Source organism: Molothrus ater, chromosome Z (genome assembly GCF_012460135.2).
Source record: "Molothrus ater isolate BHLD 08-10-18 breed brown headed cowbird chromosome Z, BPBGC_Mater_1.1, whole genome shotgun sequence".
In the NCBI taxonomy this organism is placed as follows: Eukaryota; Metazoa; Chordata; class Aves; order Passeriformes; family Icteridae; genus Molothrus; species Molothrus ater.
The window spans coordinates 57816130-57829249 of record NC_050511.2 but is presented as its reverse complement, the minus strand read 5'-3'; the positions used below and the strand labels follow the sequence as shown (position 1 = coordinate 57829249).

General features: G+C 40.7%; 1 protein-coding gene across 1 annotated transcript; it reads right to left on the bottom strand.

Moving 5' to 3' along the window:
* Positions 1–4522: 4522 nt before the first annotated feature.
* TMED7 (transmembrane p24 trafficking protein 7) lies at positions 4523–12172 on the bottom strand. Its single transcript, XM_036403446.2, has 3 exons — positions 11885–12172; positions 9331–9576; positions 4523–7432 (listed from the first exon to the last, which is right to left on the bottom strand). The coding sequence occupies exons 1-3, from the start codon at positions 12050–12052 to the stop codon at positions 7196–7198; spliced, it is 651 nt and encodes a 216-aa protein (XP_036259339.1). The 5' UTR covers positions 12053–12172; the 3' UTR covers positions 4523–7195.
* Positions 12173–13120: the final 948 nt, after the last annotated feature.

The window sequence follows — 13120 nt, the reverse complement described above, 5'->3', positions numbered from 1 at the left end:
TTCAGAATTTCATTCCTTCAACTTTATTTTCCATCAGTGACCTTTCTTTAAGATCTGCTAAAGGTTTTCCAGTGGACTACTGTCTGGGGAATCTTCATTGAGACTTTTGAGCTTGTATTTTAATGATAGGCCATTTGCTTGCTATTGAGTGCTGAAGGCTGTAGTGGCTGGAGGATGTTCTTTGAGCCCTTCCTGCATAAATGCTCATTTCATGGTTGATGCATCTGAAGAAGCTATGATTTAGTGATCCAAACGATCTCTGTTTTTATCTTGATATATTCCTAGGAGTTCAAGGGAAGTGGATGGTTCTGTGTGCCATGAAATGCACAGATGTCCTGAGGAGGGAGTAGGGCCTCAAGAGGAGAAGGCACATCCAGTTGGCTTAAGTGCCAGGCTAGCCCCACTCCCTGAGGGCTTTTGTTATGACTTCAGAACTACTTTTGGTCCAAGGGAATTTAGGCTGTATCAGTATGTACCACAGGTATGACAAAGATGAAGAGGTTTATAATTATCACTATTTGAATATGGTAAAAGCCCATCAGAGCTTTTCCTATCTAAACATCCAAAGGCAGTGAGAGTGTTAAGTGACAGTTTGTATTCACCAAGTAGGGATCTTTTGACTAAATGCAGTGTTTGGTCTGCCAGTAAATGGAAAGGCAGAAGTATAGTTTCTGCAGTGATTTCAGATGTTGAAATTCTCACATTACAGCAAGACACCCCAATATTGTAACTTCTGAATACCTTCCAATCCAGAACCTGGTTCCTATCACTCACGGACACTGGGTTTCTTTATGCATTAGTAAAGAAGATGAGTTACCAATGCACCTATTAGCACTCCCTGCCCTAAATCAGTCATCCTCCCCCATATGGAATTTTACCTGTATGACTACCGAGAGTTCAATATTTCTACTTAATTTTTGTACTTAATTGGATTTTTTTACCATGCACTATTGACTGGACTTATGGTAAGAAAGTTCAGTCCTACAGAGATGAGCTGAAGGTAGGCAGCAATGTTTTGTCTTGGCATCCATGAAGTGTATTGATTTACAGTTGCAGACATGTGCCATTCATCCTATTTCTTTATTGCTATGCATTCTGTGTACTTCCAAATATGTGTTTTAGTAAAATTACTGCTTCCAGTCAAGTGCTCAGAAGCAATCTTAGTTTATAGCAGTCCTGCTTCCACTCAAGGTCATGAGAAAATGTTATGGAAAAGAAACAGATATCTGGAGCCCAACCCTACAGACTGATACAGATTCCCAGGACACCCTCAAGTGTTTTCCTCTGCTGTTGACTGCACTGCATGCAGGACTCTTGGCTGCCAGCAGCTCAACTATCAACTCTTGGAGTTTTGGAGTAAAAAGTAAAAGGAATATTTTGGTTTTGAATATTCTTGCAGGAAAGTATTATAACCTGGAGGAAAGAGGTTGTGTATCTTGGGACACATGTGCTGTGTCCCAAGATATTGTAAACAGTAACAGTCTATAATTGAAATTAAACTGCAATATTTAGACTAAAAATGCCACATACTTTGCCTAAAAGCATTATTTTCCAATGTTTTTAAGATGTTAATTGCATTTTGAAATTCAAATTCTGGGAGGGTAAAAATTTATTTGCAGGAGGGTAAAAATTCCATTTACTACACAATTCCACTTAATGAAGTGTAACTCTCTAGGGGCTTGACCTAAGGATTTGTGCAAGTCATGAAATATGGACTCATTTTCTGCTCTGTGAATTTTTGGATTCTGATGACTTTTGTTCCAGAGAAGGGCAAGTGTAGTGGTAAGTGAGGTCTTTAATGTCTTAGGCATCTCTGTGAGTGAAAGGGACATGCCGAAGGGGTGGGCAGGTGACTATCTTGAGTCAGTAGTTCAGGACAATCACTGACACAGAAATGCAGAGTCACTGTGGGTTTGTGTCAGTGCATTAAAGACTGGTTTTAGGTGAGGCAGAGTATTTCACAGATGGCAGCACTTCCTGGTTGTTACCATCCTCTGTTCTTCACATTCCCTCCCTGTAGCAGCTGCCCGCTCTTCCAACTTTCACCCACCCTTTGACACATGTTTCTTCTGAGTTTCCCCAGGGTAATTTTCATTGAATTCCTCATTATGTGTGTACCAATATGCATTAGAAGAGTTGACTCTGTCTGATTTTCAGCTGCTATTTGCAGATTGTGCTGCAAACCTGTACTGGGGGTAGCAGCCACCAAAGGCCACCAGCACCCCTTCAGATGGAGCACCTCCTGACCACAGGGAGCAAACTAGGCACTCCTTAAGCCTCACAAACCCAGCACATGGGTCCTATCTCTTCTTTTTTTTTCATCCTTTTAATACACCCTAACTCCTCCTTCTTTCCCCTCTCTTACCCCCTTTCTCTCCCTGTCAAGTTACTTTCTTGACATCTAGTGCTATTGTGTTCTCCAAACACCAGAGCAAAAGCCAATGCTGTGCCAAAAAAGCTCTTTTCTTTTATCAGTGTTATCCTTCCCAACCCCTTTTTCCTCCTGTTTGATTTTTCCAGGAAGAAAATTCCTGTCTTTGGGTTTTTCATATGCTGCATATCAAATATATCAACGTACTTTCTGTTTTGGTGATTTATAAAGAATACTCATTTACAGTAAAGTCTGAATAGATTTACTGTCCTTGGTGCCAGGAAAATCCCTGTACAATAATTTAGGAAAGAATATCCAAGATATGCATAGAAACCATCCCTAACAAAAAGGTTCTTGCTAAAGCCAGGAATACTCCATCAAGTGGAGGCCTCTTAAATATGCAGCTGATAAGGGACTATGCACTGTCACACATGTCTGCAGGAGGTCACTGCAACCTTCTTGTGGAAACACATCAAAAAATACATTCAGCTACAGAATGTGCACCTGAACAATGCAGGCTGTTGAAGGGATGGCATCCTGCTGTACTGCCTCTCATGTGCTGTATCCTGAACTTGACAGTATCTCACAATGACATTCAGATCACAAAAAGAAGGAAGTTCTGTTCAATGGCCTCTACTGATAACTGAACACACAATGATCAACAGTGAAATGAAGGAACCTGGTGTTCCTGTCAGGATTTGTTTCTGCACTCTGGTAAAACTACAGTTCAGATGACTCATTTAAGGACCTTCCATCCTGAAACAGGAGGCTGGCAACAAAACTACAAATAACCCATGCCACTCCCTTTCCTGTTAATTCACTAGCAAAACAGCCTGTAATAAGAAACATAAAACATGGGCACACAAGGCAGTCCATGTGCTTAAAAATGTGCTGCACACAATAGATGTTGACCAGGCCTCTCACATGTGTACGCTGGTTCCTCTCAGCAGGTGGGGAGAAGGCATGAGTCTTCTTAAAGGCCCTGTGGAGTGCAACAGGGACTTTTGAATACAAATAATGAGCCTTTTGAGAGCTGTTACTGTCTGGAGCTTCTACTAAGCTAAGCTGAGTCACCACTTTCCTTCATGTCTCACAACACTTAACTTGATGGAAATCAGTAGCACCCTCAGTGTGCACAGAGCATAACCTTGCTTTTCTGGAACTTGATTCTGCAAGTCAAGGGAAGAATGTGAAAGACCTTTCATCCATCTCATTTAGGACCTGTGTTAAACTTTTGGTTTTATCTCACCCCTGAAGGAGGTGGTTGTGGAATTGCTGCTGCACTTGTGCCCTCTGGTAGCCTAGTAGTTCAGGAATTGTTTACATTCGGGGTCCAGAGCACATTTCTCCTCCCTTCCTAATAAAAGCCTTCATCATCATCATGCATGTCACTTGATCCACTGATTCATCTTTTCACTTTGTCTAATTTTTTTTTTTGTACAATTATCTCCTTTCAGCAGAAAAGCACCACTGACCACAACTAACTGCTTCAAAATGCTGGGTGCCGTGCACCTTAAAAAGCCCCAGACAACTACTTGGCCATAATATTAACACATCACCGAAGGAAGTATTTACCCATACTTCTAGACAAAAGCTTTTCTTAATCCAATTGCTGTATAGTCTTGAAATTTTTTAATATCTAGCAACTGACTTAGCAAGAAGAGTAATTCTGGAAGGTGTCCACACAAAACAATGATGCCTATCATATCTGTTCTTTAAACCTATGCAACGCAATATAAAGTACCTTAAATCACACATTCAGTCACTATTTATTTGAAGTTCATATTTTGTAATTGGAAAATATTAATTGAAGGCACCTTTCCAGCTCCCTCTGTAACTCTGTATCTACAGGATTAATGTGAAAACATGCAGTAGGTCCCAAATAATTCCTGGCATCTGCATTTAAATACTTTGAATTCTACTCCAACATGAAGAGATTTATGACTGTGACTGCCTGCATTAAGGATGTCCTGAGCAAAGAGCCAATAATCACACTACCTTGCTAAGCATGGCTGAAGTAATGACCAACTGTCAGGAGGTAGATTAACTGCAGTACATTAAAACACAAGCTGACTATCAAATTATAATTCAAAGATTTTTTGAAGAATAATGTTCCCCAATCCCATATGCAAACAAAACAATTGGACTACATTCATATATTAATTTTTTATTTTCCCATACAATATTCACAGGGTCTGCTTTTTGTCTTATTCAAACTAAATTTCCCTCCCCCCCATGTCCTCAAACTAAAGAACCGACATTTCAGGACACGAAAAAAGTCTTGTAAACATAAAACATCCAACGCATAGCTGAAACCCAGAGCATTTAGCAATTAAAAACACAGCTATATCCCCTTTAACGCAGGGTGTTTTCTTGTGTATCACACCATAACCAAACCGCTCGTATATTAAAAAGGTGCAGCTTTAACCAAAGGTCACAATGCACTTCTTCACCCACTGCGTGTTAGCATGTGTGTTTTATTATATCCTATTCAGTCAGTTAAAAACTATATACAGCTACGTTTAAACGTGTGTTTGTGCCATGTTTTTAACAACACAAAAATAAAGGCATTTTTAAGCTGTTGCTGCACATTATGCAGCAGGATGCCAGACCACTGGTTCAGACACCTAACTTTAATGGAAAAGTCAAGTCCACTAAACCTCTGCTGTGGGAGTAACATTGAATGGAACAGTCCTCTTCACACATTCAAACATTATGAAAGAATAAAGAGACATGTATGCAATAGCTGATCATCATCAGTTTTATAGCACTATTTACCACTTTTGCCAGCACACAGAACAACTCAGTAGGAAAAAAAACCCAACACAATTCAAGCCTTCAACCAAATGCCTTTGTTGTGAATAAAGCTACATAACTAATATTCAAACTCCAGAAATAATGAACACTAGCAAAAGTAAATCATGTTTTCATTTGACACTTGCACCTGAAGTGTACCACTTGCTTTACTCTGTGTGCAATGCAGCACAAAAAGTACTAAACGTCAGTTGCTGAAGCACAAGAAGAAAGCATAGAGGTACAATCAAGAATGTTGTGTGCAGGCACAGATTTGTATCGCAAGACAAAAGCAGACTTTTGTTTTCTTGTATTAGTGGGTCTAACTATTTCTGGGGAACCTGCATCCCAAAATGGGACTGCAGTATTCAAAATTCAGTACAGGACAGCAAAACTTTACATTCTGAATTTTACTTGAGGAAATTTAATACCTCCATGACCTTCTAAATAGTCTTTGAGCTGTCTGATGTTTTCCTTCAGTTTCCAAAAGAGCAGCCGATCAGTTCACAACAGAGTAGGGGCACTTTTATTTTTTCAACCATGACATGATTTTAAAATCAAGTCATCTTAGATCAATTCGTCAGACTGCTCAAGTGTCACCTGAACAAGTAATTTCAAAGTTTTGCTAGAAATACTATAGGCAATTAATAAGGGTGTAGCACTCTTTCTCTGCTTGCCAAGAACTTGTGTAAGAAGCATCTTTTGATTGAGCTAGTAATATATGACAAATTTTTTACTTTAGTTTATTTTGTGTGCATTAAAGAATTGGTCAGTATACTTTTTTTTTTCCCCAGAGCAATTTGAAGGAGTTTAACCTTACTACGACCAGCTCAATTCAAACTATGGGCATGTACATACATTTACTACCTTCCACAACGAAATAAAAGAGAATTTTACAGTACATAAGCTACTGAAGACATAAGCAGTGAAAGCAATGTAACTCTAATAACTCTACTAAAAAGATAACCTGAAATATTTAAAACATTTCCTGACAACTAACAAAATAGAGTGGCAATTAGATGCACAAGGCTGTCATGTCTCAGTGCAACACAGAGAGGAATATTTACAGCACTTGTGCAATGCAGTATCGATATCAAATTGCCCTCTTACTAGGAAAACAATTTAGTAAAAAGCTTTGTACGTGCCTAACACATCATATAACCTCATCCAGTGCTGGTGCTGTGCTGCTAAACAAACCAAGCTACTTCTGGTCTTAAATCCAAAAAGCAGCAGCAGCATGTATAGTACTGCACAGGTTCAATGACAAAGTTAGAAGACTCCCTATTCTACTGCACGTTTTTTTACATAAACTTGGAAATTTGGATTTTTTTTTGTATGCAGAAGTGGATTTCCTGAGTAGTCTCAGCTTACAATTTCTTCAGTAAAACAAACATTGAAAAAGAGAAAATGTATTTATTTTAATATAGAAGATGTTTAAGCAATCATAATGAAGTATAAAATTCAGCAAATTCTGAAGACTTTCCAGGCTGATAAAGAATGTGTACCACAATGTAGTGCCAAGCTTTCAATGATTTTACAAAAAAGCAAAAGGTATGATTCCATTTTTCTAAAACAGCAAATCAAAACAGTGCACTACAGTTAATCACATTTTCTGTTTTGTAATCCAAGATATTCAGCCTGAAAATTAAAATGAAATGAGATTTTCATATATATGATCTCTTGCATCAGACACTAGACTGTTGTGTTATTTTAAAGTGTTACACTGCAGATGACTAATTGTAGTGGTAAAAATCAAACTTGGTTTGGATTAATATCAGTAGAAATAAAGAGACACTAGACACTGCCAGATATTTTAATACAGGAATTAAAATATTTAAGTTTTGAAGGATCCTTAAAAATATTTCAAATTGTGTGTCCCTTTCATAACTTTTTGGGTCTGTTTTGTGATTTTTAAGAGATGAGGAGTATACACATTTGAGTGTTGCATATATTCAGATCTCTGTACCTACAGTTAAATTGGAGAACCACTAATCTTAATGACTAACACACCTGAAGCATTGCCGCTACTGGTTATGATCCAACGCGTGTTGTTGTGGTTCTTTTATCCGAGAAGAAGCTTTTAAGGAGAAATACCTGCCCGATACTAACAACAAGAAGGATGATTGCTTCCCCTATTGACCAGTAGGCCACCCTTGTGTTTAAATCCTCTGCTCTGCTGCGGCCCTGTGCTTCCCTCAAGCGGAAGTGAGTCTGATAGTCGATGACAGACTTCAAAGCTTCGTGAATTGAAACACATGCAGACTCCATCTGGAGAAGCAAATACACAACACAGAATTAAGAACCCTTCTAGTGATTTTGTGCTTTGATATTTAAAATGAGGAGTCCTGTAATTTTGCAAGCTAAGAATTAACTCAGACCAATGTCAGATAGAAATAGTGTAAATATAGTAAAATGTAACTTATACTGATGAAACTTTACACACAAAAATGCGATGCTGTTAAATACAGAAGCAGATAAAACCACAGAACTAAAAAAAAGCAACAAGCTCTGAGAATTAATGAACAAATTCCAAATTTATACTTGGATTTCAAATGACCCTTGGAAATATTTTTGAAATGTCACTGATCCTCCAGCTGTTAATTCCACAGGAAAAAAGCAGTTGCTTATAATATAAAGATACACAGAGCAGATACTACGTGCTTCAGTTTTCACAAATATGACAACCTTCATTGATTAATTCTCACTCAAGTTGTACAACATCTATTCTGTTGTCAAGGGACCATTCTCTTACTCATGTATACAAAAACTGGTTAGAGAAGGGACAATTGTTATCCTTCAGTGCTCCTGAGCACTCAATACCTTACTCATACAAAAATACTTACCAACATGCCCAATTTAATGATTTTTCATTTAAAAAAAAGCAAAAAAGCATTACTGGTTTTCCAAGTCCTAGATAATTTTTTATATAAACTTCTTGCAGTTTCAGTTTATCTGCTGTAAGTAAAAGTACTCCTAACTGTGTTTTGATCACTAAGAGACAGTCATTAGATCTTCAAAAGACTTATTTTCTACTCACAATTTAGGTTTCTCTTTAATGGCTTAAAATGAGTATTTCCTGAAGATCAAACGGGAAATAATAAGGAAATGTTTAATGTCCTTGTAGGACTGCTCTGAGTCCCTAAAATCTGTGTCTAACTGCATTTTGATGACTTTCAAGACATGTGTCTGAACAAGTCTAAGATAATCTTCTCGACAAAATTCAGAATGAGTTTTTCCAAACTAAGGTTTGCTATTTGTAAATTGTAGAAACATCCTGATCTACACAAGGGATCTAAACACAAGGTCACTCTGGTTTTATGGATTTACCTTTAACTGCTCCCATGAAAGGCTGCCCAAATTTGGTCATGCCACAAGCCTGACCAGAACTGCAAAAAGAACCTCCTTCCAAAGAAGCAAAAAAAAGAAACTAGGAGATACAGTATCAAGAATCTGGACCCAAAATAAAAGTATTGCAGCAATTAATGAAATGATCCAAAGAAAGTTTTAAGGTATTTAGATTGTGCACAGGTGGTAGAAAACTATAAAATCCTGAAAATACAAATAACAATAATGCTCTGACACCCTGTAGACTTAAAAAGCCCAAATATCTAGAAGCCAAATAAATATTGCTGACTTTATTGATTTATTTTGCTAGAATTTCCTTCCCCAGTTTAAAAACAGTAGTTACATGAACTCTCCTCCTAAAAAAAGATTCTATTGTTTTAAATATAGAAATAATTTTGACAGTTTCTCCAGACTTGGAAATTTTTTAAACCCTATTCCACCAATATCTGTGAAATCCACATGTCAAGAGACACAATACTGTGTCATTGAAAGGATGTTCCATTAGAAACTTCAGAAAAATCCCACCAACCAAATGGAAAACAATCAAAAAAACACCAGAAACCACCCAAACAACAAAACCCCAAACAACAGTGGCTTTAAGTTTCTGTTCTAATTTCCTCTTAAACATTTGGTGATTCCTTCTCAGCTCTGTTCTGTGTTCTACAAATCTCATCTTTACAAAGAAGGCCTATTTGTTGCAATTCAGAATATTTGAAAAGCTTCACTTCATTAATTTTCAAAAGCAATGTAGATAACTAAAGCAGCTGAACTTGAAGAAAAATTGCCTTCACTTAACAACTTTTGTCAAACACAACACTTACCTGGGTAAGTGCGGTTACTCTGTTCTCACTAGGAAACAGTGGTGGATCTTCTCCAACCTGGAAATCGAAGTACACAGTTTTGTGTGTGAAAGTAGAGAACTCATTGCTGAAGCAGAACTTGTATGTTCCATTCCTGGATGCAGTAAATGTGAAGCTATCATATTGTTTCTTCATCTCTTTGTACAGCACAATGCCATCGGGATCTTCCAACCGACAGTCAACATCATAATGACCCCCAGTGATCACCTAGAAACAAAAACCAAGGAAATCTTTTTTAAAATATGGACACCTAAATATTTCTTTTAAGAAGTATGATCTGGCAGATGGAACTGCAAAGCTTTTTGCCTTGACAGGTGTTTTAAAATATAATGCATTTCATTCATCTTTCAAAGCAAGTCTGCAAAATTATTTTCCTATGAACGAAACACAGAAAATAATTAAAAATGCTTCTGGTTCAGCATTTGCAATGTCAACTGTATTTTCAAACCCTTAGGAAAACAATTTTACTTACTTTGTTATTTCTAACTGTACAACAGCAAAGGCTATGGTAGATGACACTCCATGGGACAGCAAAGACATGACAGTAATGAGTCTGACATTTGCTGTACACTCAAGTCCTCTGTGGAATTAGTTCATCCAGCTGAGACTGCTAACATGCAGCAAGACACTCCCGTCTGTGTGGCCAAGAAAGTGTAACTGCCCTGCGGTATCTCAGCTGCATTAGGCTGCAGGAATGGTGTTTGACCAGTAGAACAGGAATTTCAAACTGTCTGGCTTCAATCTGTCCATTTTCCTGTCAGCTGCTGTCAAGACAGCAAGTTCTGGGGGACCTGCCACCTCCCTTCTGAAGTTAGACACAGGAGTGCTTGCAAAAACCAGCACATCTGGATAATGCCTGCAACTGACTCAAAACTTCACAATTGTTTCAAGGGGATTTTTGAGGCTTTGATTACTGTTTGTCTATAGTGTGTTACTACCCAGATTCCCCAGAAAGACTGATCAGGAGTTTAGGTATTCACAACTTGGTATTCTGATGACTCTTACCATAGCAGTTTTACACTTTATCCTTGCTGCAAACTTTTTACTTTTAAGTTAAAGCATGCTGAAGGAGGAAGAGACTTATTTCATATGTGTGCAGAAATCACTGAAATATTTTAGTATCTCTGTATCTGCACTTCAGTCCAGATGGCATTGTTTAAATGCTCATCAGTTTACTGAAGTACCAGGTTACTAAAATTATTACATTAGTGGTACAACTGAAACAAAAGACTGGAGCAGCAGCTCCTCCACAAAGGCAAAATTTTAAAAGCATCCAGATGGCAAGCAATAACACAGCTCTTCATTTTTGAAATACGATCTACAATTTGATAAGGGTGTGCTTTTTCATGGAAGTCACTTGCATTCAGTTTTGTAGGCACCCTGAAAATATCGCTTTTACACAGAGGTAGTAAAGATTGGCCAGAACTTTAAAGCTCCCCTAGGATTCCTTGCCACTGAACTTGCTTGTGCCTCCTGTCGGCCCTTGAGACATACTGCCAAAGGACATTCACACAGCACTTCAAGCTGCCAGTGGCTGGTCAAATCCAGACTTTTCTTTTAGCAGTGCTAATCCTGTTCTGGTCACCAATAAAAGTGGCAACAGCATGCTTATCTGTCCAGTGATACCCCTTTCAAAACTGCAGGGTAAAGTACTGGACAGAAAAGACTGTATGAAGAAACAGAGACAATAAATATTTGGGTAGAGAAAAAGATATCCAGGACTTAAGACCACACAGGACAGAGTAACAAGGACTGGTATGTAGCAGCAACATTCCCCCAATATACTTGAGATGGGACAGCATCTGAGAAACTAGAAAGCACAGGACTTCAGCCAGAAAAGTCAGCTCATAAAAATTACATAATCCTTTCAAAAGCCCCCAAAGATAACTGTGATTTTTGTCAGCAGGCATGAGTTTTCTCTCCTGCTGCTGTACTATCAGTGAGTTCATCTACTAAAGTGACAGACTGAAAAGTTCCAGCCCTGCTGATACACTAAGAGGCACCAAAACAGTGATGCTGTACCACATCCTTCTCCTATCACCCTTTCACTGTTTAGTATGTAAGCTAAACCTGAATTGTACTCGGAAACACGAAATATTAGCTCTTAAGAGGTACCGTGCTCATCCTGTCGATGCTTCACAAACCACAAGGCAATTACGTCTGCGGCACACCGACCTGTTGGTCAGGCGTGCTTTAGGTATTCTCTGCGCTGTTCAGGAGGGGCACTAATGGGAGCCAAGAGGTTACGGACACTGCCGGTCTTCAGGACCAACTCTGTGTCCCACTCAGCCCTGCACTACACGGTTGCCTCCCAGCAACTCCCGCAGAGTTTTCCTCAGTCAAGCTGGAAACCTCTCATTGGATCCAGCCGCTACTCCCTGGCCGGGCGCTGCTCCCAAATGTTCCCGACAGGAAGGAAGCTAAGGGAGAGCCCCCGGCAGGGGCCTGGGCTTAGGGCTCGGGGCCGCGGCCCAGCGCGGCGCCACGGCCAGAGCGGCTCCTCCCGCCGGGGTACCTGGAACTCGAGGGTGCACTTGGTGCCCTGGGCGATCTCCTCGTAGAAGCACTGCTTGGCGTTGTCGGGCAGCTCGAACGTGATCTCGGAGGCCCGCGCCGCGCAGGCCGCCAGCGCCCACACCAGCAGCAAGGACGGCAGCGGCCCCCGGGAGCCCCGCGGCGGCATCGCCCGGCGCGGAGAGAGGCGAGCAGGGGCAGAGGGGCTCGGGGCGGCCGGGGCTGCGGGACCGCGAGGCTGCGGGCGGGACGCGGCGTGGCCGAGGGGACGAGCGGCGGCACCCGGAAGCGCCCGCGCCTTCCCGGAGCGCTTCCGGGACGGGTGTCCGGCGGGGAAGGGGCGGGGGAGCGGCGGCCGTGGCCTCGCCCCTTTCCCCCATCGTGTCGCGGCTGGGCCCTCGGTGTCCACTCGGCGCCGTTGCCCGCAGATTAAGTTTTTCGGGGTCCCCCTAGGCCATGTAGCTGGAAATGGCGGGCTCCTGTGGCCGAGCGCACCCAAAGAGCGACCTCGGTGCCCTCCGAGCAGTCTGGAGAGTTCTGCTGTGCAGATACTTGAACGTTCATTGCAGAGTCAGTAAGAGGTGAATGCATAAACAGAGATATAAAACGTCGATTAAAGTGCTCACGCTGATTGCAGCAGTCAGTCATGGAGTCGTAGAATGTTAACAGTTGGAAATCTCAGTCCTAATCCTCCTGCCCTAGGCAGGGACACTTCCCACTAGATCAGCTTGCTCAGAGCTCCCTTTAGCCTTGAACACTGCCAGGTTTGGAGTATTCCCAACCTCCTCGGGCACTGTTCCAGTGTCTCACTACCCTCACTATAAGGAATTTTTTCCCTTATGTCTAGCCTAGGTTTCCCTTCTTTTGTTAGTACCCATTATTTTATGTCCTACCACTACAGATCCTGATGAAGGGTTCCTCTCCAGCTTCCCTGTAGGCCCCCTTCATATACTGCCAGGTTGCTGAGGTCTGCACAAAACCTTCCCTTCTCTAGCACAAACACTCTCAGCCTTTCTCAGTTATTTTTACAAATAAAAAAAGGAAAAATAAAAGAGAAAATATATCCTTCATTCTTATTATATTAAGTTCTGTGGCAAATCAGGCAAAGTAGGAAAAGAAAAACTCAGGCCAAACCTCCCAGGCAGGCGCATGAGTTTGTAATGCAGTGGGTCTGGTCACCCATTTTGCTCCTCTGGAAGAGGGGCTGAACTTGCATGAAGTACCTATTGCGAAAAGA

What these genes read in the sequence shown, in the direction of transcription:
- TMED7 (XM_036403446.2), bottom strand. Translation starts at nt 12,052, where the DNA reads ATGCCGCCGCGGGGCTCCCGGGGGCCGCTGCCGTCCTTGCTGCTGGTG. An exon ending in AGTGCACCCTCGAGTTCCAG is followed by an intron (nt 9,577 to 11,884) that starts GTACCCCGGCGG and finishes TTTTGTTTCTAG; the next exon opens with GTGATCACTGGGGGTCATTA. An exon ending in GAGTAACCGCACTTACCCAG is followed by an intron (nt 7,433 to 9,330) that starts GTAAGTGTTGTG and finishes TTGCTTCTCCAG; the next exon opens with ATGGAGTCTGCATGTGTTTC.